Source organism: Oncorhynchus mykiss, chromosome 20 (genome assembly GCF_013265735.2).
Source record: "Oncorhynchus mykiss isolate Arlee chromosome 20, USDA_OmykA_1.1, whole genome shotgun sequence".
NCBI classification, from domain to species: domain Eukaryota; kingdom Metazoa; phylum Chordata; class Actinopteri; order Salmoniformes; family Salmonidae; genus Oncorhynchus; species Oncorhynchus mykiss.
This window is the reverse complement of record NC_048584.1, coordinates 8,524,108-8,551,302: the sequence shown is the minus strand read 5'-3', so window position 1 is coordinate 8,551,302 and position 27,195 is coordinate 8,524,108. Positions and strand designations below refer to the sequence as shown.

Sequence of the window (27,195 nt, the reverse complement as noted above, 5' to 3'; positions counted from 1 at the left end):
GAACACACACACCTCAGCGAACAGATAAGATTCCGACATATCCTTTGGGACCTTTGTCTGTAGTGTTCAATGTGTACAAACATCTCTTACAGTCCTATCAATTGAATAACCCAATGAATTTCAAAAAGTTTGCTTTGCCGAGGTCCACAGTCGAGACATCACAGGAAGATGGAATGGGAGGAATCATAGTCTGGTATGAAATAATCACTTCATTCTATTGCCCTTCTGGCTAAACAATAATGAGATATATTCATGTGTGATCAAAGCGGCATTCAATCTCACAGAAAATACGCAACTTTCAATTAACCATGAACTTACCCTCAAGACTATTTCAAATCACTTTTTGGAGAGAAAAAAATTAAGTTTTACTTGCCCCAAAGTACATTCAATAGGTTTTCCTGTTCCATACTGTACTTTTTATGGAGTCATTGATGTATAACTACTGTACAAAAGTTTCATACTTGAATATGAAATCTGTTTCATAAATATTAAAGGGGATATTTAAACACAGATGGGAGGAAGTGTATGCTTTACACGAGTCAGACTACATTCAGAGGGTCTGCTGTACTGTGAAACAGGAGAAGGGGATATTCATTGCATTTTGGTAAGCTAGGAGGCTTCAAAACTTCTTGACTACACAACTAAAGTGAGGTGAGTAAGACCTTTAAAAACAGGTAAACATTCACAAGGCCGCAGGGCCAGACGGATTACCAGGACATGTACTCCGAGCATGCGCTGACCAACTGGCAAGTGTCTTCACTGACATTTTCAACCTCTCCCTGTCTGAGTCTAACCAACATGTTTCATGCAGACCACCATAGTCCCTGTGCCCAAGAACACTAAGGTAACCTGTCTAAATGACTACCATGAAATGCTTTGAAAGGATGGTCATGGCTCACATCAACACCATTATCCCAGAAACCCTAAACCCACTCCAACTTGCATACCGCAGTAACAGATCCACAAATGATGCACTCTATTGCACTCCACACTGCCCTTTCCCACCCGGACAAAAGGAACACCTATGTGAGAATGCTATTCTTTGACTACAGCTCAGCATTCAACACCATAGTGCCCTCAAAGCTCATCACTAAGCTAAGGACCCTGGGACTAAACACCTCCCTCTTCAACTGGATCCTGGACTTCCTAACGGGCCGCCCCCAGGTGGAAAGGGTAGGTAACAACACATCCGCCACGCTGATCCTCAACACAGGGGCCCCTCAGGGGTGCGTGCTCAGCCCCCTCCTGTACTCCCTGTTCACTCATGACTGCACGGCCAGGCACGACACCATCATTAAGTTTGCCGATGACAACAGTGGTAGGCCTGATCACCGACAAGACAGCCGATAGGGAGGAGGTCAGAAACCTGGCCGTGTGGTGCAAGGACAACAACCTCTCCCTCAACATGATCAAGACAAAGGAGATGATTGTGAACTACAGGAAAAGGAGGACCAAGCATGCCCCCATTCTCATTGACAGGGCTGCAGTGGAGCAGGTTGAGAGCTTCAAGTTCCTTGGCGTTCACATCACCAGAAAACTAACATGGTCCAAGCACACCAAGACAGACGTGAAGAGGGCACAACAAAACCTATTTCCCCTTAGGATAATGGAAAGATTTGGCATGGGTCCTCAGATCCTCAAAAGGTTCTGCAGCTGGACCATCGAGAGCATCCTGACTGGTTGCATCACTGCCTGGTATTGCAACTGCTTGGTTTCTGACCACAAGGCACTACAGAGAGGGTAGTGCGTATGGCCCAGTACATTACTGGGGCTAAGCGTCCTTCCATCCAGGACCTCTATACCAGGCGGTGTAAGAGGAAGGCCCTAAAAATTGTCAAAGACTCGAGCCACCCTAGTCATAGACTTTTCTCTCTGCTACCCCATGGCAAGCGGTACCGGAGTCAGTCTAGGTCCAAGAGGCTTCTAAACAGCTTCTAACCCATGGCAAGCGGTACCGGAGTCAGTCTAGGTCCAAGAGGCTTCTAAACAGCTTCTAACCCCAAGCCATAAGACTCCTGAAGATCTAATCAAATGGCTACCCAGACTATTTGCATTGACACCCCCCTCCTAACCGGTGCCCCAACACATTGATTCTGTCCCTGTACATGGTCTCGCTATTGTTATTTTACTGTTACTCTTTAATTACTTGTTACTTATTTCTTAAATGCATTATTGGTAAAGGGCTTGTATGTAAGCATTTCACTGTAAAGTGTACCTGTTGTATTTGGCGCATGTGACATAACATTTGATTTAATTTAAAGGTAATCTCGGTGCCCCTGTAAAATGTATCACACAGGATAATGCAGAAAGAGGCAAAGTTTAAACGTTTGTGTTTGTTTGTGTGTGTATACTCTGTGTATATGTACGGGATAATCAACGAGAGGCTATGCGTTCTATAGAAAAAAGTTAACGAGGTGGAAGGTATGTTCCGCGACGCGCTAGTGCAGTGGAACTGACCTTCCACCTAGTTGCATTATTTTCCAGAGAACGAATAGAGCCCCGAGTTGATTATCCCTTTTATGCTATGGCTATAATTTAACAGATTTGCCACTAGAAATGTGTTCATTTGCTGGTAGAAATGTGTTCAACATCCACTGAAGTAGCTAGGAAGTTTACTAGATAAATACAGTAGTTGCCATGGTAACCACACAAACAGACTTGCTAGTTTAGCTAACCAAACCATCAGTCCTAGCTTGCTATTATGAAAATCGAATTCAACAATACCAATAGTGTTTTCAATTTGACTGTTGCTTTCAAAAGCATCTGAAAACACAACATGTAAAAATGAACTATAGCCATTGAATTCAACCGTGCAAATATACCATGCGTTATAGGGAAATAATGCACGCTCTAGAATGCCCTTCAAGCCAATCAGAAAGCAGTATTCAACACCATAGCATAAAACATATGACACCTTTCTTGATGTAATATTAGATGCTGACTGGCCGAAAGCCGTGGTATATCAGACCGTATACCACGGGCATGACAAAACAGGTATTTTTATTTTTACTGCTCTAATTACGTTGGTAACCAGTTTATAATAGCAATAAGGCAGCTTGGGGGGGGGGGGGGGGGTTGTGGTATATTGCTAATATACCACGGGTAAGGACTGTTTCCAGGCACTCCACGTTGTGTCGTGCATGAGAGGCCTTTTTGCTTAATTATATTATGGCACCTTATCTTTAATAAAATAATCTTACCTTGTCTATGTGAGGGTGCCAGTACTCATCATGCTGCGTCTTGGCCAGTGTGCTGTTGATGCGTGAGAAGAAGGTGGGCTTGGTGAGGTACAGAAGAGATGGGTCCAGGTCAAATGTCTCCGCGATCACTGCCTGAATACGACCACGCACCTCCCTGGAGGGTGGAAGTAATCAATCAACCAATTAAACAATTCATCAACCACTCCATTATTAATGAATGAAAATTGAGTCATACGGGGCATCTTACAATTGTGCATAACAGTAACTTGGGCCTGTAAATATAATTCACAAAGAGAGAGACACACACACACGACTAATACAAAATATCAAATAGCGATTTTTTGGGGGGCCAGATATTGCAATTACGAAGTGAAAACTTGGTAATTCCATCAGACATGGTTAAAACATCTGTCAGGGTAGAGAACATCACTTCTAAAATTAGATTGTATGAATTATTACATACTGTGCTAACTGAATACAAAACCAAGTGAAAATCTTTTTCAAAATTGTTATATATATATATATATATATATGATAGGATTATTACACCTACATATTAACAAGATCTTCAAAATATAGTGTGCTATAAACGCAACACCAATTAATTAACAACATTATTAGATCCTTTTTCCTATGTTACCATTATGAGTTGTTAAATAGCCTAAGTTAATTATGTATTCAGGCAGCCATGGACTGCAAATGGAATCGGAAGCTTATGATTGTGCAATTATGTATAGGTAGGTTCAACCCTTATTATAATTGAAATTAAAGTCAAAGTGCCTTAAAAACATGACATCTAGCCTACCGATTGCAAGGTGCAAACTGTTTCCAAAACATTGGAGTCTGGTCCAGTCAATCAACGCGTTTGCACCATTATCGTTATGCACACTTGCTGCTCCTCATTCAGGGTTTGCACTAGTTACTAGTCACAATTGGATAGATCGTAAAAAATTGATGGTCGTTATTTAAAGTAAGGGTTAGGTATAAAGTAAGGAGTTAAGTTTAGGGTTAAGTTTAAAAATCACATTTTAAAGAAGATAAAAATTGTATAAATATGTGGGGTTTATGACTTTGTGTCTGTGGTAACTAGAGACGACCCTAGTTTCATCAGACCAGAGAATCCGGTGGCGCCGTTATGATGGTTATGTGCATAATGGTAGTACCGGCGTCTCCTGATAACAGAGGCAGGCTCAGTCTGTGGCCTTGTACGTGGGCCAAAGCTCATCCCTGCTGCCTGCTCCAAAGGGGGCTGGTAGTGGGTCGGAGCCCTTTTTGTCTTCTCTGATGACACGTGACACGTGAGCCAGAGATATGCGAGTCTGACATTACGCGCTTGAAAAGGGCCGATACACCTCTGGACAGACAGCAACCTGAGAGATCATATGTTTGTCATGGAAAAGGGTCTCCTTTGTGGAATAGGGTCTCCTCCAACAGGAGCGTGGGGAATCGAGGTAAAACTGCAGAGTCTGTTCCCCTATCTGCTCCCCCGCGTTGTGTCAAACACGGCGTCGCATCTGGGTCAGCTGGCGGCGTAGGGGTAGCTGGGACAGCAGGAGTGTTGGTTGGAGCCTGGCGCCGGGCTCGGTAATGGACTGTAGACACTGGTCTCTGAGATGAGGATGACAAGATGGCCGTCAATGCTGTAAGGCTGACGTCGCCAAGGGCAGATGTTTGGCCAGTTGCTTCCCCTCCACCGATTTCCCAATGCGCTCCATTGCCTCCACCACAGCAGCTCCGAAAAGAGCCTTCTTGGAGATAGGTGCGGTGAGCAACTTGTTCCGCTCTAGCTCCTTCATGGCAGTGAGAGAGAGCCACAGGTGCCGGTGAGCCACAGGTGCCGCCCAGCACATATTGCAGAGACTTGAGTCAAATGAAGGACAGTGCCAGAAATCCAAGCCACTTAATCCACCTTCCCCGTGAGAGCATCCTTCCCCGTCAATAACTTGGACAGCAACGCTGCAAGGAGTGCCACATTGCCGGTCCTTTGGAGTCGGTAGTGTGGGTTTTTATTATAGGGTCAGGAGCCCAGAACAAGATGAACATGGTGTCATTGAGCTTAGGAATCTCCATTGAGAGTGTCTGTTGGAGAGCGGACACTCTTGTGAATGGCAGGAACAATTACACTGGCGCCATCAGTGGGCTTTCCCAGGCGCCCTCCATGTACTTGAGAGCTGGCATGGATGGAGCTATTGGTTCATCTGCATTCTTCAGGCATTTGTAGGGTCCGCCTACCCACTCAGCTGCTTCCGTCACAGAAGGAAGAGGGGAATCGCAGGCTCCTCAAAGAGTCAAAAACAACAGTCTTACATGCTGACCACACTGCCGGTTTTGCATGCGTAAGCATTGGATTGAATAACATTTTTATTTTGCAAACTGCTCGAAAGCGTAGCCAGGCGCTAAAATAGGAATTATATTTTAGACACTTGATGCTCTGCAGGTCCCGCCTCTCCCATCGCATTGTTTTCATGAGCATATGCGCACGTGGGTGATTGAAAGATGAACGGGGGCCACACTCCAGCCCATTTGGTGGTGCTAGTGCACCTTAAAGTTGGTTGCTAACTACCATAACATCCACAGAAGAAGAAGAAGAATGAACAAAGAGAAAAAACAAACTAGGTTTCCTTTTTTTCCCGTGGATTAATTGCCGGAGTAGAGAACATACCATTTTGTATGACTCAACATGGGTAAAAATTCTACAAATATCCAAACAAACAAAAAGGACCATATGCATCAGGTAAAACAACAAACCAATGTTTATTTTCCAGGACAAATGAGCTAGCACCAACAAGCTAGCTAAATGTTTCATATGTGTTTCGACCAGTCCCTAAAATAATATAGTTGATTCACAGTTGGTTTTGGTGTTTTAACATGGGTGTCGTGAATGCGTCTGGTGGGGATGGACAAAATCGACATGAACACGATGGTGCACGCACGGAGTCGGTTTGGTCAGCATGTTAGAAAGGGAGAGAGAGTCGCCTCCTCCAAGTAGTCGTCATCGCAAGGACCATCCAAATAAAACATTGAAATATTGATCCGAGTGAGCGAAACAGTGCCCCTGTGTCTCAGTATGTGTAGACCATGTCTCTGATCCCGTCTGGACCAAATATACATGGATACATGGGCTATATATAGTAAGACAGAGGGGCGCTGTTTCACTCACTTGGATTCTTTCTCCGGTGATAGAGTTTCTCAGAAGCAAGTGAGCTCACTCTCGCCCAAATCTGTCCCGAATAAGCCCAATGCGTATCTATGGGTATAACATGCAGACCTAAGCTTGTCGTCTGCCTTCCCACCTTGGTCACAACGACTCCCATTGTTAGGGCGGAGACATGAGCGTCTCGTCATTATATCCAGCTCTCTGGCTTCAGCCTCTTGCGAATTGGAAAGGAACGTTTGCGGTTGCACTGTTAGGATGCAGGCTTCCTTTGAAGTAAGTTGATATTTTGCCAAAATGTATTAAATGACCCCTGTGTAAATACAATATTTCACCAAAGAGCATGACTTAGCCAGAGAGGATCATTAGCTTATTTCATTTGTTTCTTCTGTGGATTGTTTCAAATCACAAGTGTGTAGGCCTTTGCCTATTTGGGAATCCAATAATTTGGGCAGCCTGCGTGGCAATATGTTGAGCTGATTGAGTTGTGGCTGTCAGACAAAAGCATCTAAAATAAGTGTGAAGATAACGTGTCTTGAGTTGAATTTAAACTGTTGCAACAAGACAAAAGGGCTTATGGCGAAGCTATGACGTGTCCCTCTCCATAAAACACATACCTCAGCTCTTCAGAATATATATATATATACACACACCTCAGCACTCAGCCGTCTCCCGCCCATTCCTTTTTACATTGTGTGAATTGCTTGCCCTTTGATAGTTTATTTTGTATAAATTCCACATTACATAGATCCCCAGTAGGCCTAGTAAATGTACCGTTAATCCCTCGTCATTTGGTTACATAGCTTTCTGTTAATACATGTATTAATTACAGTCATTTTACCATTCTCGGAGTGGAAGAGTTGTTTGCGGAGTTCACTACCTGCTAAAATTGTGAGAAACAAGTTTTGGTTTGTTTCGTAACCATTACGAGTTGTCAATCTTTTCATTGTATTTTCTTTGGAGTGCTCCGCGAGCAATGAGCATGTGTCTGGTTTCTCGGTCTTGAAAACGTTGAGGGAGCGCGTAGGCCTGAGCATGCATGGAAGTAGGCCTACCTACTGTGGCCCAAGTCCACAACTAATAAGCTGAGCTTCTGAGTCATTATTTCTTCCACTCACACATTGTAAACAAAGTCTGTTTTTTAACATCCATCGCAAACGATAGTTCCTCAGTATTTGAAAAATCTTTCCAACACTCCCGGCCTCGATAATCACCAAGCCTCTGTGTGAAATAACAAAATATCATGATCTGATGATCCCATCTATCCAGTGGAACGTTCATAAAAAAAATGTAAAAGCTGTCTGTCCCGAGCTCACTGACACGGAACACCGAGGGCCCGAACTCCCATCGTACTCATGACGCCGTAGGGTGACTTGATATCTTACGACGGTTTCATCAACTTCTTTTCTTCTATGGCTCTACAGCATCAAGTCGCGCTAAAAATAACTGGGAGGCTGACTGAAGGGAAGTAGCCTCAATATACACAGAGTATATAAAACATTAGGAATACCTGCTCTTTCATGACAGACTGACCAGATGACTCCAGGGGAAAGCTATGGTCCCTTATTGGCGTCACTTGTTAAATTCACTTCAAATCAGTGTAGATGAGAGGTTAAAGAAGGATTTTTAAGCCTCGAGACAATTGAGGCATGGATTGTGTACATGTGCCATTCAGAGGGTGAATGGGCAAGACAAAATATTGTATTGTCTTTGAATGGGGTATGGTAGTAGGTGCCAGGCTCACTGGTTTGTGTCAAGAACTGCAACGCTGCTGGGCTGTTCACACTCAACCATTTCCTGTGTGTATCAAGAATGGTCCACCACCCAAAGGACATCCAACCAGCTTGAAAACTGTGGGAAGAATTGGAGTCAACATGGGCCAGCATCCCTGTGGAACGCTTTCGACACCTTTCAGAATCCATTGGGAATGCAACTCAGTATTAGGAAGGTGTTCCTAATGTTTGCTATACTCAGTGTATAGGGGCACATGTACTCTCATAGTCTGAAAGTGTGTGCATAATGACATTTTCTCAGGCGATGCTGCCTTGGCAGCACGGTAAACCAATAGGGGCGGAGCTCTACAATATAGAACTGAGCGCTCTAAGCAGTGACAGTTGTGATTGGCCAGTATGTGCATGCCATGCAGAGTGTGATTGGTCAGCTTCCTCTGTGCATGTAGAGAATGACTGAACGGCATCTAGCGCATCTCATTGGAAGAGGTACCATAGTGTAGTTTTTGTTGTATTAATGGAGTGTTAATGAAAGGAGAATATGGATATTGCACATGCCAATTTAGATCTGAAATTGACGAATCATGCAGCCCTAAAAACACGCACACAAGCACACACCTACCTGTAGAGTCGGAAGTCCTCTTCAGAGAATACATCTGTTATCTGCTCCCCAAAGTACCTGTCATCAGCCGCGCAGGCATAGAGAGCAGAACAGAACCGGGCCATTAGCATACATTACGGTCCAGCAACACACAGAGAGCACAGTACACTGCACAATTACCCAAGAGGCCATGACAGAGCAGCTTTCCAAAGAGGGCAGGATAAAGAAGCAGGCGGATTGCAGGAGATGCCACAGTTTCAGAAGACTGATGGAGCGAGTGAGTGAGATTAATGGTTCAGTTAGTAGTGAATGGGCTTTCTCTGTTCGGTTGGTTTTACACTCAACCAAACTAGGACAAAACTGACAGTGAAGTAATTACATTGGTAGAACTTCACATTTATTTAGCATTGTATCAAAATACCTTTATAGACGGTACATGGATCTGGTAAAGAGCTCAATGGAACTCAACCCAAAAATGTAAATGCCATGGAAACAGGTGGGAGAAAGACACCGTGGGGGAATGATACCGAAACTCCTCATTGCCCCCCCAGCAAAACTGTGCCCAAACATTTGGGCTACTGTTTAGTGTGAAATACACATATGTTGAGGTAAAACAAGGTATAAGGCTTGTATGGATGTCAACCACAACACATGATCATGTCATCGTCGCCAATCAGCTGCATTGCAGTTAAAAAACCACTTTGACAACCTCCACTGATTTCTGTACTCTAGCTATGCTACCAGCTTATAAGAAACGGGAGTTAGCATTTATCAGTCACTTCTTCTAAACCTGAAAAGTAACCACTTCTAAATGTTATGGAGCGAAAACAGCCAAATACTGTATATCCAAATTGGACTTTAGTGACCACATTGTGGGCCTGTTATAATACATCAATCACTACGGATTTTTACAAATATCCACTTTGTTCAATTAGATGTGTTGAATGTACGCCAATCCGGCGTCCCTCTTCTATTCCATTTACCTCTTTACCGCATATATACCAGTATGTGGATCCATACCGGTATACCCAGGGGTTCTGTGGTTGCCATGGCGCCATGAGGTCACCTGGGCAGAGAGCTCTGTAAATATTTCTGGAAAGATATGGACTGCGGTTTGAAGGAATGGCAGAGGACTGTTCCAGACTACTGTCGAGGTGTGGTGGTCTTTTCTGGCACTTTTACAGCCACCAAAGTATCAGCCTGGTGGGTGCTGCACTTTGATAGTGGATAATCCAGCGTGTCTACGGAGGAGGAGACGGCATGCCTGATGAAGAGCTCTGGGCTTGTCTACTATCTGACTGACATTTCTCCCTGCCTGTCTGTATCATCGATACTCCCTCCGCTCAAGCTACTGACTGCCTTTCCGAACTGCCTCAAGACATCTGAAGCTGTGGAAGACGACCAACCATGAACTGCCAGATCTATACATTTGTTTCTGTTTTCAAAGTGACTTTGAAATTCTTGTTTGTAATGAAAAGTGCTATTTCATTAGGATCATTATTATGAATTTTAAAAGGGAAAAAGACACCGGATCAGAGAGATAGCGAAAGGAGAGAGAGAACTGTTCACCCCTCCTCACCTGTAGATGTTGACAAACTGCTTCCCCATCGACAGAGCCCCAGAGTGCAGGTCCAGGATGGAAGCCTGGAGAGGACAAAAAAAATGAGAATAAGCTAATTATTAGAACTTATTTCAGTCTACTTCTCTGCCCTTCATTTGTTATTGTTGTTTATTGGTTTATTCGGTTCCCCGTTAGCTTTTGCAGAAGCTATTCTTCCTGAGGACCCCAACCAGCCCGCGCACTTCCCCCAGTTCTCTTACTCCGCCAGCATACGAGAGTGACAGTCTCCACCATACACACACTGGAGAGACACATACCGCATCAGCTCACACACTCGCGTATAAAAAACACAAAACATGACAAGCAACAACACACTGATAGACAAGGACAGTCAGACAAGGACAGTCACACTACATTAAAATACAATGAGATATATATATAAAAACAACAACAAACAAACAAAATGTCATCGACCTGGCAGGAACTGTGAGGAGCCTCTATATAATACTGTGAGTTGCAGTAAATTCGTTTTTGGACTTGGGGAGTGCGAAGAGACCCCTGGTGGCATGTCATGAGGGGTATGTCTGGGTGTCTGAGCTGAATGTTATTTGATTATGCACACAATCTGGAACTTTCATTACAGTAAAAATTTCATCATAAAAACTAGGAGAAGAAGTTCATTTCTCATCAACCTTCAAGCAGGAAAGACTGGCATGCATGTTGCTGATGTTAGTTCTGCATGTGCAGTTAAAGGTAAGCTGTGCTACTCTGTTTTGAGCCAGCTGCAGCTTTGCTAGGTCTTTCTTTGCTGCACTTGACCATGTTACTGGACAGTAATAAAGATGGAACAAGACCAGATCCTGAACAACTAGTACAGTAGATGCGTCAAAAAAAGCAGAACATATTTTTATAATATACATACCGCTCCCCATCCTCACAACAGCTTTGTCAATAGGACTTGCCCATGATAATTGACCAGCCATTGTTATACCTAGGAGTTGAGCTTCCTCAACTTGCTCAATGTTCACACCCTTTATGTACAACTCCAGTTGCCGTTTATGTCTTTAGAGAATGTTTTGAACCAAATACAATGCTATTAGTAGATGTGTTTAAGACCAGTTTATTATTAATCACCCATTCTGATTGAACTGTAACTCCCTATTTAGAATTTCAGTGAGCTCACTGACTTTGGGTGGTGACATGTAGTGTGGAATTATCTGCATACGTAGTCGTTCTAATTTTGTGTAAGACCAGTGGCAAAGCATTTGTAAAAATAGAGAAGAGTAAACGGCCCAAGGACACTGCCCTGGGGGACACCGCACTGTACACATCGGATGTTAAAGAAGCTTCCACTGAATAACACTCTCTGGGTTCTATTGGATAAATAACTCTCCAACCATGTGATGGCAGATGATGTAAAGCCATAGCAAGGGAGTTTCTTCAATAACAATTTATGATTAATAACATCAAAGGCTGTACTGACATCTAACAATACAACTCCAACTGTCATCTTATTATCCATTTATTTTAACCAATCATCTGTCTTCGGAATCAGTGCAGTACAAGTTGAGTGCCCTTCACTATATGCATGCTGAAAGTCAGTAGTTTTTTTTTATACTGTTATTTTACCAGGTAAGTTGACTGAGAACACATTCTCATTTACAGCAACGACCTGGGGAATAGTTAGCGGGGAGAAGAGGGGGATGAATGAGCCAATTGTAAGCTGGGGATGATTAGGTGGCCATGATAGTTTGAGGGCCATATTGGGAATTTAGCCAGGACACCGGGGTTAACACCCCTACTCTTACGATAAGTGCCATGGGATCTTTAATGACCTCAGAGAGTCAGGACACCCGTTTAACGTCCCATCCGAAAGACGGCACCCTACACAGAGTAGTGTCCCCAATCACTGCCCTGGGGAATTTGAATATTTTTTTAGACCAGAGGAAAGAGTGCCTCCTACTGGTCCTCCAACACCACTTCCAACAGCATCTGGTCTCCCATCCAGGGACCAACCCTGCTTAGCTTCAGAAACAAGCCAGCTGTGGGATACAGCAGCATACCATCCTGGCATTGTATTTGGTCAAACACAATTCTCCCAGCAAACTGATTGGATGGCTGTTGGAGCCAGCGAAGGGTGCTTTACTATTTTTAGGCAGTGGAATTACCTTAGCTTCCTTCCACGCCTGTGGACACACACTCCTTTAGGCTTTGGTTAAAGATTTAGCAAATAGGGGTGGCAATAGTCTGCTACCATTCTTAATACTTTCCCATCAAGGCTGTCTATACCTGCTGGCCTATCATTATTGATGGACAACAATAGTTCTTCCACCTCTCCCGCACAAACTTGACCAGATTGAAAACAGCAATCCTTTTCTTTCATATTAGATCTTACATACAAAAATATGATGTTTCACCGTTGTCATTTCACTTCTGAGTTTGCTTGGAAATATCAAAAGGTTTTGTTAGGCTAGACTTTTAGGGTATGGCAGTATCCCAGGACAGATAGTAGCAGTCCCAGCAACTGAGGCTAACCACGTCGCGGGATACAAATTAAACAGTTGTGTCAGCTACCCAGGGATACTCTGCTCTCTCTTAGCCAGTAAATAAATCATGTTAATTTTTTCAGATGTCCCCTGTTTCTTCCACTACAGTATCTTAACAGGCCATAAACAATCATTTATTATGGCTGTAGACCCGATCTACAGGAAGTGGAGGGAAGACTCAATGGTGAGGGGTCAACTAAACAGCCATGTACGATAGCATTACACACTAATAACTGTATCAGCCTGTCTGAACTTAACTTTGGATGTTGTACCCATAGAATTAGGAATTCAAATTTAATAAGATATCTATGGTTGTACCACCCTGACCTCTAGTGGAGACAGAGGGAAGCTACAACTGAAATCTGAGCAACAGTCTTCATGCTAGCTTTAGGTCCTGTTTAAGTTCAAATATGCATTACTAAAAGTAGATACTCACCCCTCCATCTGAACCAGCTAGGGCCAGACCCCTCTCTGCCAACCTGCAGGAGTAGAGAAATAAGTTACAGAGAAATGGAAAGAGGGAGGGGGGGGGGGGGGGTAGGAGCTAGAGACAGAGACCGAGACGAAAGATAGTATAGAATCCCTCACCGCCTGAGGGCCATGGCCTCCTCCCTGGTCACCGAGTTGTCTGTGACGGCTCGGCCACATGTTTTGGGAGTGCATCCTGGGAAGAAAAAAAAAAGAGTCTCTCACATCATCTGCAACATCACAGTAGAAACTTCAGCCTACCTCCTGCCTACTTCATGGATCATGTCCTATACTGTTTTTAATGGGATTCAAGATTAAAATTTACTTCGATCCAATGGCTTTTATAAAGGTTTCCAATTACAAAAAAGCAATCTAAAACATTCATGAAAGGCATCAGGTAAAAGTAAACTAATCCACGAATACAAATATAATATTAAAATGACCATGTTCTCATGAATTTCATTATATAATCTTAAAAACTCATTCAAAAACAGTATGGGACATGATCCAGGAAGTAGGCGGGAGTTTCATAGGGTATTCCCCAACTAGGGAAAGGAAGTGTGCAGGCTTTTATTCTAACCGTGCACTAACGCATCTAATTCAACTAAATACAAATACAAATATGTGTTGTTTTAAACCCACCTGGGTAGCGTTTGTAGTTCTCATAGTCCTCAGAACAATCCACAGTGTAGACCCTGGTCTGAGCAACCACCTCAGCCTGTCTGACCAGGGTCTCTGTGGTGTAAGGGTCCCCTGAGGCCAGGTAGAGCCAGGTGAGGGTTCCTACCACAGCCAGGGCCACCACCACTACGAGCAGAGAGCCACGGGACACCCGCCATGCAGACGCCTGCCTCAGAGCATTACCCCTGGGAGAGGACAGGAGAGAGGAAGTTTGGTTTGATTGTCCTGCAGTGAAAGGAGAACAGAAAAAAAGACTTCCCTCTTCCACCCATCTTATTATCACACACAATCCATATATAGGTCTGCCGAACGAATAGCCAATAAAACTAATTTTACCTCGGTGCCGAACGGAACCAAAACCTACTGGCTCTCTAGGAAGTTGGGTAAACAATATAGTACTTTCCTGGGGATATTTTGTCTCAAATTTAGAACCTACAGCACAGACAACCGGTAGAGTAAATTCAAATGTAATTTTATTCAATATTCTGGTGTGTAAGGAACATGTACACGATTTTGCACTCCAATGATTCAGGATGTGTATATATACCAATTAATTGTGCATTACACAGCCTGTTTAATCAGACTAGCACTGGCCATGCATGTCGTTGACGTTACCTTTTGATCTTTTTCTCAATCCCGTTGGCGTCTGGGACTTTTGGATTTCCTCGCCGTTGTATCGTCATTGTATAATGCAAAGCCTTTTTCAGTGGACATTCATAAAGCTGTATAGCTAGCTACTTCTTTTCTTGCAGAAATAGTAGAGGATTTCAGATTACTACTACTCGGCATTGCTTCCTGGTCAATGCGTAACAGTCCATCTGGTTGGCTCCTGAAGAATGAAACCTGCGTTTTAATTGGACCACATCACGAAAGTCTATTGCTCTGCAGGCCAAGTCAAAGTCAATCAACTGACTATCAGCACCTCAATCTGTTTACATTGATGGGTGTGTAGTCGCTGGTGCGATGTAGCCTGGGTGCGTTCATCGTTTGCTATGTTGCGCGACGGTTTGTACTGAACAACACGTTTCCCCAAAACGGTGCACACTCTTCAACAACTTTTGAGGACGTTTGCTCCCGTTTCGTGGGTGTGGTCAAATACGAACTATTATATTGACAAGATAGTCGAGTGACAATGCTCTAACAATGCAAATAAATGTCCTCAAAGATGGAAGGCAGGCGGGAGGAGAAAATATCAGGTGGGACCATTCTAGCCAATGAGAGGGCAGATACCACGGACGCAAGACTGCTCAGGATTTTAATTTGATGGCAGATCAAGGTACTGTAAGCATTACTTCAAGAACACGATCCCCATGACAGAGAATCGAACCCAGTCATGGTACCAGTAGTTGCATATTTTCCGCCATATGTATATCATTGAACTGATTACTTTAAAATAACACACAGACGAAGTTAAAAGCATAATTAAGTTGCTAATGGAAGCCTGCAGTACCTCGGTCGGCCTTCAATTTGAGATACTCAATGAGAGGGAGTGGCACCGCTATGTTCTGACTGGGTCAGAGGTGGTAATGGGGAAGAAATTGAAGGAAGTATGGAGCATAGCGGTAAAAAAAATAAAGTGGGGAGTAGGAAAAAGAAAGGGAGTAGGGGTTTGAAGGGGAGCGAGAAGCCTATGGAGGCAGAGATTAAGAAAAAAGGAAGTTTGAGGAGAGCAATATAGTTGAGGTAGAGAGTGCCAAAGAAGGAAAAGATCAATCGCGAGAGGAGCATGGGATGAGGAAGATCATAAAGTGATTCTGAAGTTTAGGGAGAACGGGAGAGTTTGGGTGATGAGGCTGATAAGGTTAACGGCTGTGATAAAATATTTGATTGGGGGAGTTGTCAATGCTAAAGTGTTAAGAGATGGGAGCTTGTTGGTGTTCTGTAAGCAGGGTTGGGTAGGTTAATTTCTAAATGTTAGTTACCTGTCAAATTGTAGTCAGTAATGTAACTTTTACCCAAACTCAGTAATGTAATCTGATTACATTCTGTTACTTTTAGATTACTTTCCCCTTAAGATGCATTAGAAGAAGACACACATGTATGTTCCCAATTGAATGACATCTATTGCAGGATAAATCAATGTTAAAGTTTACATAGCTGGCCATATATGGATGTTTGCGCTTAGTGGGACTATCATTTGTTTTTCAACAGGACAATGTCCCAACACAACTCTAGGCTGTGTAAGGGCTATTTTAACAAGAAGGAGAGTGATGGAGTGCTGCATCAGATGATCTGGCCTCCACAATCACCTGACCTCAACCCAATTGAGATGGTTTGGGAGGAGTTGGACCGCAGAGTGAAGGAAAGCAGCCCACAAGTGCTCAGCATATGTGGGAACTCCTTCAAGACTGTTGGATAAGCATTCCAGGTGAAGCTGGTTGAGAGAATGCCGAGAGTATGCAAAGCTGTCATCAAGGCAAAGGGTGGCTACTTTGAAGAATCTAAAATCTATTATGATTCTTTTAACAATGTTTTTGGTTACTACATGATTCCATGTGTTATTTCATAGTGTTGATGTCTTCACTATTATTATACAATGTAAAAATAAAAACTAGAATGAGTAGGTGGGTCCAAAAGTTTGACTGGTACTGTGTGTGTGTGTGTGTGTGTGTATATATATATATATATATATATAAATAAATGGATGTAGCAACTACGGATTGCCCCTTTTTTTAAGTCTATGAAAGGTGTGTGAGTTTGAGCATATGTCCATTAGGCCTATGGCTTTTTTTATCAGCATGAATTAGATTGAGCAATAAAGGGCCCACTTTTATTCCATAGGCTGTCCACTGGTTTCAAAAACAAAGATTGGTTGCCGACAGCAGTCGCACCATTGGAAGACATAGCTTGGTCTGTAGCCTACGAAACCTATTCGTGATCTTTTCCCGCAATCAATCAAACACATTTGGTGTGTCATCATAGTGATCTCTGACTTGTGGTCAGACTCAGGTGGAACAAACTTAAACTTGTGCATTTTTTTCAATGCTGATTTGAATGCCATTGAGAAAAGAGTGTAAAATATTTTTGGGGCTCGCTAAAAAGTCATTTACAATTTAAAAGTAATCATCAAAGTAATCTAGTTTTTCAGAAGTATCTGTAAACTGATTACAATATTTCTGCTGGTAACGTAACGGATTACATGTAATCCGTTACTCCCCAAACATGTCTGTAAGGACACGGCGCAGAGGAAAAAAGCTCTCCAGATTGAAGCAAATAGGGAAGTGTAAGGTGGAGTCGAGCAGCTGGACTGATCAAGCAGGGAAGAGGTGGATTAAAGGGGTGACAACAGGGGTGCCTCTGAGTGTTAGCATTAAAGAGGTAAGCGACATCTTGAGTGGAGGCGTTCTAGTGAATGTTCAAAGGTCGCAAGCAACAAGGGGTGGAGTTAGGGTAGATAGTCCATCTATTCTGTTACATTTCAAGGACAGGGTACTGCCAAATAACGTAGCCATAGGATATATAAGTTATGTGAGGATTTACGTACCAAAGCCTTTAAGATGATATAACTGCCAGATGTTAGGGCATGTTTCAACAGCCTGTAAAGAGAAAAAAGTGTGGAGGGGAGCATGAGAATGGGCAGTGTGGGGATGGTGTACAACCAACGTGCTACAGCTGAGTTTATCATACAGGAATATTTAGTGGTTTGTAGGGACATATATGGAGAGGGGGGGGCACCCTCATAAAGCAAGGACTTCCTTACAGGATGCTAGGCAAAGGTATTGAACAGGAATATGTGGTGTTGTGAGGAGGGTGGTAGTGGTAGTGAACTACTATAATCCAGGTCAGATATTGGACCTGGAAGTGCTGGAGAGGGTGGAGGGCCAGGATAGAAGTAGGGTAATGTGGTGTGGGGAGTAGGCAGGTAGGTGTTTGGAAGGGCAAAGTGGGATCCGTTTCAGGTGCGGAGTGAGCAGGTGATGGCTCGGGTGAATATGAAAGGGGATGTGGATAGTATGAATAACTGGGTGAGTTAGAGGGGGCAGCTACTGAGGCTATACCTAAGAGTTCAGGGAGGAGAAGGAGGAAAGCAGTCCCATGGTGGACGGAGGAGTGTGGGGCTATGTTGAGGAGTAGTAACGGGGCATTTAGAGTACTGCAAAGCACGCACAACTTCCAACACCTGATTCAGTATAAGCAGGCCCTGGTGAGGAGAACTATCCGTCAGGCAAAGAGGCCATGTTGGCGTCGGTTCTGTGACGCCATTGGGAGGGCGTCAATTGTGTGAGAAGTGTGGGGGATGAGTGGGGTCAGAAGGGAGTGGGATTATCCAGTGTTGACGAGTGGGGAGGAGGTGGCAGTAACAGATAAGGCAGAGATGAAGGCCAAGGCATTTGTCCAAGTGCATACTGTAGCTCTGCAAATTTGTCAGAGAAGGGGCAGAGAGAAAACGAGAGAGGAACACCATGGAGTGCTGGATAGGAGGGAGGATGTAAATGATATGTTGAATGCACCATTTACCATGGCAGAGATGAAAAGGGCAATAGGTAAGTCTCGGTTAACTTCACTTGGGAAAGATGAGGTGTTCTATGTTATGTTGGCCCATCTTAGTGATGAGGCACTGGGTAAAGTATTGGTGTTGTACAACAGAGTGTGGGAGGAGGGGAAACCCACAGGCAGCTGGAAGGAGGCAGTAGTGGTACCAATCTGGAAGCCAGGGAGGACCCAACGAGGCCAACAAGCTAACGGCCAATAGATTTAACATCACATGTACAGTACATTTGGAAAGTATTCAGAGACCTTTACTTTTTCTACATTTTTTTTAACATTACAGCCTAATTCTAAAATGTATTTCATTGTTTTTTGTCCCTTATCTACACACAATACTCCATAATGACAAAGCAAAAACAGGTTTTTAGAAATAAAAAATGGAAATATCTAATTTCCATAAGTATTCAGACACTTTATTCAGTACTTTGTTGAAGTACAGCCTCGAGTCTTCTTGAGTAGGACTCTATCAGCTTGGCACACCTGTATTTGGGGGAGTTTCTCCCATTCTTCTCTGCAGATCCTCTCAAACTCTGTCAGGTAGGATGGGGAGCGTTGTGCACCTCTATTTTTAGGTGTCTCCAGAGATGTTTGATCGGGTTCAAGTCCTGGCTCTGGCTGGGCCACTCAAGGACATTCAGAGACTTGTCCCGAAGCCACTCCTGCATTGTCTTGGCTATGTGCTTAAGGTTGTTGTCCTGTTGGAAGGTGAACCTTCGCCCCAGTCAGAGGACCTGAGTGCTCTGGAGCAGGTTTTCATCAAGGATCTCTCTGTACTTTGCTCCATTCATCTTTCCCTCGATCCTGACTAGTCTCCCAGTCCCTGCAGCTAAAAAACATCCTTACAGCATGATGCTGCCACCACCATGCTTCACCGTAGGGATGGTGCCAGGTTTCCTCCAGACGTAATGCTTGGCATTCAGGCCAAAGAGTTCAATCTTGGTTTCATTAGACCAGAGAATCTTGTTTCTCGTGGTCTGAGAGTCTTTAGGTGCCTTTTGGCAAACTCCAAGCGGGCTGTAATGTGTATTTTACTGAGGAGTGGCTTCCGTCTGCTGCAGAGATAGTTGTCCTTCTGGTATGTTCTCCCATCTCCACAGTGGAACTCTAGAGCTCTGTCAGATATTGAGCTGCAGATACCCAGACTTGGAAGATGGTAGCATGCTGAAATGGCACTTCCTGATCTTCAAGTGCGCTACTAAGTATTCTGATAGGAGACGCAATCGTATGGGGTGACGTCGTCGTTCATATTTTCTACAATATATGGCAGATAAGCTTGTGAACAACAGGTGCCTGGTTTGTACTTGCAAAACAGGTCTACCAGTAAATAAGAAATGTACAGGCAACCGACAAAAATTAGAAAGTCTGGAAAGAATCTGTATTATTTTCGACCAAGTCCACCTCTTCGGCACCTCCATCAATAAAATCAGTCGTTACTGCCGCGCACAGAGTAGTTTACGGAGTTTCCTTTTTTACCAGGGTAGAGTTGGTGGCGGTAATGCACGATAAATATTGGATGCCAACCGCCGTTAAACTTAATCGAAGAAGAAAACTTCCCTACGATGGATTTGGCGCATGAGCACTTGGTCAAAAACAATAACGATTATTTCCTGACAAGGCATATTTTCGGTTGCTTGTACATTTGTATTTAGATACAGGGCGGGACTGCGGTAAATAAATATAGTTGCTCAGCGAAACGCCATATTTTGTGAGTAACAAACGTATTTTGAGAATTGCTTTCAGAGCTGTCTAATGGAAACAAACATGGTAGCTTTCTGGGCTAGAAAGGCGACTCGTCAAATTCATCGTCTTCTCTGACCAGACCTGACCTGGTTCAGCCTAAATGCAAATTGTATGAATGTAAAGGCAACGTTTGTATAGTAGGCTACTCCTTTCATTATCAATAGTCGAGCATTCTATTGTAATTGTAATTTATGCATGATCATTGTACACATAGTAATTTACTTGCTGCTCTCCAGATTTCAGCTACAATGGATGCTTTACCAGCATGGCCCAAGGGGAAGAAGCTGGTTCACCTGGATCTGAAAGGAGCACCTCCTAGAATTGATTACCTGCACAAGGTAATAGCACTGCTCACCTATCTCTTCCTTATTTGTATGTTGAATGCAAGAGGTCTGTCTGACATGACCGTTCCCTCTCTCCAGCTGATTGGTCTTTTTTCTGGTCTGGGTGCTGACGGTATATTGGTGGAGTATGAAGACATGTTCCCCTATGAAGGCGAGCTGAAGGTGCTGCAATCCACTCAGCATTCACCATACAGGTTGGGCTATACCCATCCACCATACAGGTTGGCCTAAAGCCAATCACTGATATCAACTCTTATCCTCAAACATCACTATCTTGGCCTCGCTAGAAAGTGAGAAAAAAAAATGGTTCTTCCTGACAGGTAATGATTCTCCTCTCTCTGCTGCAGTCGTGAGGAGGTCCTGTCCATTCAGGAAGTGGCCAAGTCCCAAGGGTTAGAGGTCATTCCTCTGGTGCAGACGTTTGGACACATGGAGGTGAGAGAGGGGGAACACATATCTGCCTCCCACCTGTTCATATCATACCCCACTTAATAATCCGAGAGATTGAGGCCAACTTATGTTGTTGCATGTGGTTGTATTGTCTTAGAATCTTTGGTATTCTTTTCTTTCTTTGCCTCCTTTATCACTCACTCTCTCACAGAACTTCTCACCCCCCCACCCCCCTCTCTCAGTTTGTGTTGAAGCACAAGTCGTTGTGGGGGCTGAGGGAGGTGGGCCACTGCCTGGGCACTCTGAACCCCCACAGAGAGGAGGGTGTGAGGCTGGTAGAGGAGATGCTTCGCCAGGTGGTGGAGCTCCACCCAGGCAGCACCAGCCTGCACATTGGAGCTGACGAGGTGAGGCCTGGTATTTTGATCCTTTTGGAATTAAAAAAAAAAGTGCAGACGAAGGGGAGGAGATGAGGAAAGGAAGCCATATTGAGATGCATACAAGATTGAAATAACTTTCTAATGATGAACAATGCATGACACCACTTTAATTGAAAGCCTTTCCCCCCCACCATATGTCATGCGTCCTCAGGTGTACTTGCTAGGTGAGGGAGAGGAGTCTAGAAGTTGGCTGAGCACACCTGGCCGTACAGTACAGCAGCTGTTCCTCAGTCATGTGACCAGGGTAGCAAAGGGCGTCAGGGAGGCGTGGCCAAACCTCAACATGATCATGTGGGACGACATGTTGCGAGGGATGGACCACGACACACTGAAAGGTCAGGGTACAGGCTCTTAAAGTGATAGTTCTGCAAAGTTACACAATAATTTCAATGTTTTAACCTGAAAGTAGTCTATGGGCCAGAAAAGTTTGCAATCCACTAACATTTGCTGCTTTTACCTGTTTGCCAGGCAGTGGTTTAGTAGGATTGGTCCAGTTGATGCTGTGGGACTACAACCCCACCCTAGATGTGAAAAACACGGGTAAGAACTAGTGGTTTTACTAGAACAGTTTCACTATGCACATAGACAAACACGATTTGTGCTTAATGTCAATGTTTCCCATCTCCTTTCCCCTCTCCAGTATATCTATTGGAGAGGTACAGTGGTGCAGGGCTGTCAGAACTGTGGGCAGCCAGTGCCTTCAAAGGCTCTACTAATGTCCACACCTGTGTGACCAGCACACAGAGACATGTGGACAACCATCTACAGTGGCTACAGGTGGCAGCAGCCCTGCCTGAAGGCATACACATGCTGGGCATCGCCCTCACTGGCTGGCAGAGGTGAAACGGAGAGAATTCACTTGTTTTCATCTAAATTATTGTGTCATAGGGCAAAATCAGATTTGTCTAAATCATACAATGCGTCAGACTTTTGTGTAAATCATGGGATGTTTGTACCGAAATGTATGATGTTATGATTTAGCCATAATCTATTTAATAATCTTATTTCAACAATAGATATGACCACCTGTCTGTGCTGTGTGAGTTGCTGCCCCTAGCTCTGCCCTCCCTGGCCTCCAGTCTACAGACACTCACACATGGTCAATACTTTTCTCCATATACACTTTGATGTGATCCTTGAGGTATTGTAATGGCACCTGATCCGTGTTGATGGTGGTTCTGTGTGTGCTACAGGCCAGTTCAGCCCGGAGGCTCAGAGCAGGGTGACAAAGACTTTGGGCATCTCTTCTGTAGAGGTAGAAATCATGGCAAGGTGAGACCCTTCATAACAGAAAATTCTCCTCTGTTAAAAGGGGATTGTGTTTTTCATCCTAAAAGTGTCTGTCTCTCTGTGCCCTGCCCTAGCTCCACTACAGGTGACTCTGTGCTGTTTCCAGGGAGGAGGTTGGCAGAGCTGGTTGTGGAACTAACAGCAATACTGCAGTCAGAAGAACTCCGCCATTTTGAAGACAACATGTGAGTGAAGCCAGCAGCCACCTGGGCTGGAACTAAAGCCTGCACACCCTGTAGCACTCTAGGAAGAGGCTTTGTGACCACTGCAATAAAGGCACACTTAATGATTTCTTGATTACTCCTATAAAATCCTTGAATTAAAGAGCTCTCTAACCTTGACACATATTGCTCTGTGGTTCTCAGGTTTGTGAGAGGCTGGTTCACTCCTTACCACAGACAGAGAAAGATAGTCAGCCCACTTATTGCTCAGCAGTTACAGAGTCAAGCCATGACGTAAGCATCTGAATGTTTGTATTCCACCACTGTTTATATGCTAGGAAAGGTTTTTCACTCCCTCATATAGTTTTTTTTTTTTTTAAATGAACCCGAACAACCCTCCCCCTAAACAAAAAGAAATGTGCTCACCTGTGTTTCTTTCAACCACCCTCCTCTCCCCCAGATTGTTGGCTCTTGTGGAGCAGAGAGTGGCGATGGTGAAGAAGGAGATGGTGCGTCTGTACCCAGCCTCCACAGCTCAGGAGTGGGTAGAGCAGCATGTCAGCCCCGTGGTGGCTCCCCTCCAGAGGGTCCTGGAGGACACCAGAGCCAGCCTACTAGAGATGGTACCCCAGAACGTCTCAGCTTCTATGGTTGGGCAGTAAGGTTTAGCCTAGGTCCAGAAAGCGATCTATCCTTGCAGACTTCATACAGTGAGGTCCAAGAGGTAGTGAGAAAATTATTCCATAATTTTCAAAAAGCAACTTTTATTTAATTCTGTTTGTTAACAAAAAAAGCAAAAATAAATGTATAAAAGTTTGTTTTTTTTAAGTAAAAAAAAAAAAAGACTAGGCAACCCAGTACCTGAAGTCATCCAGCAACACACACTAACTGGACACAAAATATCTCATGCATTCTTTCTTTCAAGCAACAGAAGGCATCTACACTCACCTTCCTCTTGCCAACAGATGCAGTAACTTAGTTAATACAGTCCAGATACAATGTAATACAGTTTATTTGTCAAACATACATATTGTTATTAACACATTTGTCTATGGACAGGAATGTTACCTGAGACTGGTCTTTCGTTTTGTGTATATAAGGCCAGACGAAATCTGTAGTTTACCCTATGAATAATAAATCAATCAAATGTATTTATTACACCCTTTTTTTACATCAGCAGATGTCACAAAGTTTTATACAGAAACCCAGCCCAAAACCCCAAACAGCAGGCAATGCAGATGTAGAAGCTGTTAGATCAAGTTCATTCTAGAGGTTTTGCCTCCCCAGATTCTGTCTGACCCTAGTGATAGGACCCATCAATGCTGAAAGACATGCAAGTATTTACTTTAACATAAAAACAGGCAAACATTCTTAACTGATCCCTGGAAATCCATGCTTGATTATAGTTTACAGTCACATGCATTCAGATGGATGGATGGTTGCAGTGAGTAGAGACAATCCTACTAGACCAAGATTATCACTTGGGAGGTCTCAAACACACTGTGTTCCCTAAACTGTGGGAATGTTTTGAATGAGTATTTCACACATACTGATTACATTTAAATAGAAAGGCACTGTAATTATAGGGTTGAGTCGAATACAGTAATGATTGTTTTTGAAGAACAGGCAACACAAACTATGAATTTGTTTAAATATTCTGTGGAAAACTCTACCATTGAAGCGTATTTAAGGCAATTTATAGTATCAGAGATACTACAAAATGCTGTAAAATATATTTGGGTGCATTTCAAGTCTGCTGTGGCTTCCCCTCATCTCTTCTCCTTCTACTGCACTTAGTCCCCCTCTTCTCCGGAGTCAGTGCTGGGGTTCAGTTCATCTTCCTCCCTGACTGCCTCTTCCTCCTGCTCCCAGCGACACTGGAGCTCCTCCAGACCCAGGAAACGCTTGAGCAACGAAGCCACTGCCTCCACATCACTGACGGAGAGGGGGAAAGAACAGGATCAAACAACTAGTTGTGATCAAAAATAGACAGCAGGAATATTTTGACAATCAAAACACTAAATACATGTGTCTAATTTGACTTCTGTTCCATGCCATTCTTGAACTGTTATACTAAATATTCTACAATGTTTTCAGATCCTGGGAAACCTGTGTTCTGATCCTTTAACACACATCTTCCATGTTAGGGTCTTATAATAGACCTATCTCACCTGCGTCCCCCCATGGTGGGGCTCTGTGTGAGGGGGTAGGAGAAACCTGTGGCCAGTCGCAGCACCAGCAGGTAGCCCTTCCCTAGGTAACGCACCTTCTCTTCCTGAACACATGTCACGCAGGTGCCTCATGTCCATCATCACTGAAAGACCGAGACCGGAGGAGAGGAAGGGTATGGGGCAGGTGACGGAAGGGCGACAACAGGAGAGGGAGGGTATGTGAGGGAGATGGAAGGGAGCAATAGAAGGATGGAGACGGGGAGAGACCCCGTTGGAAGACCCCGGCGCTAACTGGATTCCAATCGTAAAACTCATCCCATCTGATCTACCCTTATTGGTAAAGGAGGTTCCATGTGAAAGTACTGTACAGGACACATTGGGTGATGTTTCTCACCTTTCTCCTGGCCTCTCCTACACATGGTGAGAATCATGGCATACAGACTGAAGGTCTTCAGCTCTATCACTTTCTTGGTTTTATCAAACACTGCCTCCTCCCACTCCTCCATGTTCTGCATGGCCACGAACAGACAGCCCGTCACGTAGAAAAGCTTCCACAGGATACTGTCTGGAAAGACCAGAAAATGGGGATGAGAGACAGGCAGACATTTTTTCCCCATTCTGTCTTAATTATGTAATTGATGACGGGACAGGCTGGCACTGGTGATGCCTGTAAATCAGGTTGTACCGGAGCTGTAGTATGCAGCAGCCAGGCCAATGGATGCAATACCTGAAATCAGAAAAAGGACCAAATGCTGGGACAATTTATTTTCTGACATTGCATTCAAAGAAATAAACTCAGTAAATATAAACACACACATCATGATCCTACCTATGAGCAGCGACCAGGAGCGGATGCCAGGCGACCTCTTCAGGTGTAACATGTTGGTGGTGTGCAGACATGAACAAATTGTATACAATATGGATAGGCAAAAGCTATATAATATAAAGAACCATTGCTTACTCAGAAGTAGAACATGGCCATGTTGGTTCAATATTGAAGTTATGAATAATGATCACAGATGAATGGAAACCAGGATGTTTAAACAGGGAAATTGTCAGTGTTGATGAAATGGGGAAGCAGATCTGAAATACAAAATGCTATGTTTTACTTCTGACAGATATCCCCCTTCTCTCTAAGAGCAGGGTTGCCAGGTCAAGCAAAATTTCCAGACCAATGACAACTCAAAAAGTGCCCAAAAGGCCTGAAAACAAGCTCCTTTTTTTCACAGCAAGAGGAGTTGCCATTTATATTGTAAACCCCTTTTCCATAATGTTACCGAGATAATTAAAGATAGTAACTTGTAACGACGTTGGAAGCTAAATTCAGTTTTCCTCATAATAATTATTGCAAGCTGCGCCTTAGACCGCTGCGCCACTCGGGAGGCCAACAGTTCATCTACTCCAGCAGCTCACCAGACAACGTCTACATTAGAGGAAAACTAACATTAAAGGGAATGGAATAAGTTATTCTGCAATGTATGTCACGACGTGCGCGCGAGCCAATAGCTGTAGTGCTCTCTCAACTCACACACACACACCCCTCCGGTCCCCCCAACCACTCACTCACAGTAACAACCTGCCTCACAGTCAGCAGCAGGTCCCTGTGAAATATATATTTTAAGATATATTTATAATTCTATTCGTTATGAAGGTATTCAATTACAAAAAAGAAAACAATGAAAACGTTCATGAAAGGCATCAGATAGAAGTAAATTAATCCACGAATAACATTTTACATACATCTTCAATGACCGCGTTCCCATGAATATGATTATATAATTTTGAATGCCATTCAAAAACAGTGGGCATGATCCAGGAAGTAGGCGGGACATTCATAGTGTTGCCGATCACTCATTCATCATCTCGCCTATAAATGAAATAATTTATCCCCATATGTCTATTCATTTCTCTCCTACCTTACACTTTCAACTGGAATCCTAAAATGATACACGCTGAATAATGTGTCAAATCGGCTTGATGATAGTGACAGTTACACGTCTAAAATTTTAGAGAAGTCCCAATTAATTTCATTTCACAGTAACAACGCACAGTGGGAATGTGTTGATTTCTTCCGGGTTACGTCTATGCTGATTAGATGATGACATAAGCTACAGTTTATCCACCCCCTCATGATAATATTTCTAACAACTTGTCTCGGATATTTTAATAACACAAACCCATAGAAGAAGAAAAAACGCATCTCAATCATATTTGATTTGAAGTGTCTTAC

The 27,195-nt window shown here is 43.6% G+C and overlaps 2 protein-coding genes and 1 non-coding gene across 8 annotated transcripts in view; 1 reads left to right on the top strand and 2 right to left on the bottom strand.

The window, feature by feature from the left end:
- uts2r2 (urotensin-2 receptor 2) overlaps window positions 1-14,917 on the bottom strand; it is a 34,395-nt gene extending 19,478 nt beyond the window's left edge. Inside the window, exons 1-7 of the mRNA XM_021575643.2 lie at window positions 14,557-14,917; window positions 13,903-14,126; window positions 13,381-13,456; window positions 13,229-13,271; window positions 10,265-10,329; window positions 8,707-8,763; window positions 3,201-3,354 (exon numbers count right to left, since the gene is read on the bottom strand). Of these exons, the coding sequence (XP_021431318.2) occupies window positions 3,201-3,354; window positions 8,707-8,763; window positions 10,265-10,329; window positions 13,229-13,271; window positions 13,381-13,456; window positions 13,903-14,126; window positions 14,557-14,624 (687 nt within the window). The 5' untranslated portion in view covers window positions 14,625-14,917. The remainder of the gene's footprint in view (window positions 1-3,200; window positions 3,355-8,706; window positions 8,764-10,264; window positions 10,330-13,228; window positions 13,272-13,380; window positions 13,457-13,902; window positions 14,127-14,556) is intronic.
- A 5,044-nt stretch (window positions 14,918-19,961) lies between these two features.
- Window positions 19,962-23,945, top strand: hexdc (hexosaminidase (glycosyl hydrolase family 20, catalytic domain) containing). 6 transcript variants are annotated; one of them, XM_021575629.2, is made up of 13 exons: window positions 19,962-20,134; window positions 20,406-20,507; window positions 20,592-20,707; window positions 20,861-20,948; window positions 21,146-21,310; window positions 21,495-21,678; window positions 21,812-21,883; window positions 21,984-22,182; window positions 22,360-22,442; window positions 22,537-22,615; window positions 22,708-22,818; window positions 22,999-23,088; window positions 23,255-23,945. In XM_021575629.2, the coding sequence occupies exons 2-13, from the start codon at window positions 20,418-20,420 to the stop codon at window positions 23,454-23,456; spliced, it is 1,479 nt and encodes a 492-aa protein (XP_021431304.2). In that variant the 5' UTR covers window positions 19,962-20,134; window positions 20,406-20,417; the 3' UTR covers window positions 23,457-23,945. The 6 variants fall into 6 exon arrangements, with proteins under 6 accessions (XP_021431304.2, XP_021431306.2, XP_021431308.2 ...); XM_021575631.2 differs by having other exon boundaries at window positions 20,834-20,948; XM_021575633.2 differs by having other exon boundaries at window positions 19,962-20,278; window positions 20,592-20,675.
- LOC110498922 lies at window positions 23,542-27,178 on the bottom strand. The gene is made up of 5 exons (XR_005037918.1): window positions 25,795-27,178; window positions 25,651-25,692; window positions 25,360-25,530; window positions 24,966-25,108; window positions 23,542-24,729 (listed from the first exon to the last, which is right to left on the bottom strand). It is a non-coding gene; the product is annotated as a cytochrome b-245 chaperone 1 homolog (transcript).
- Window positions 27,179-27,195: the final 17 nt, after the last annotated feature.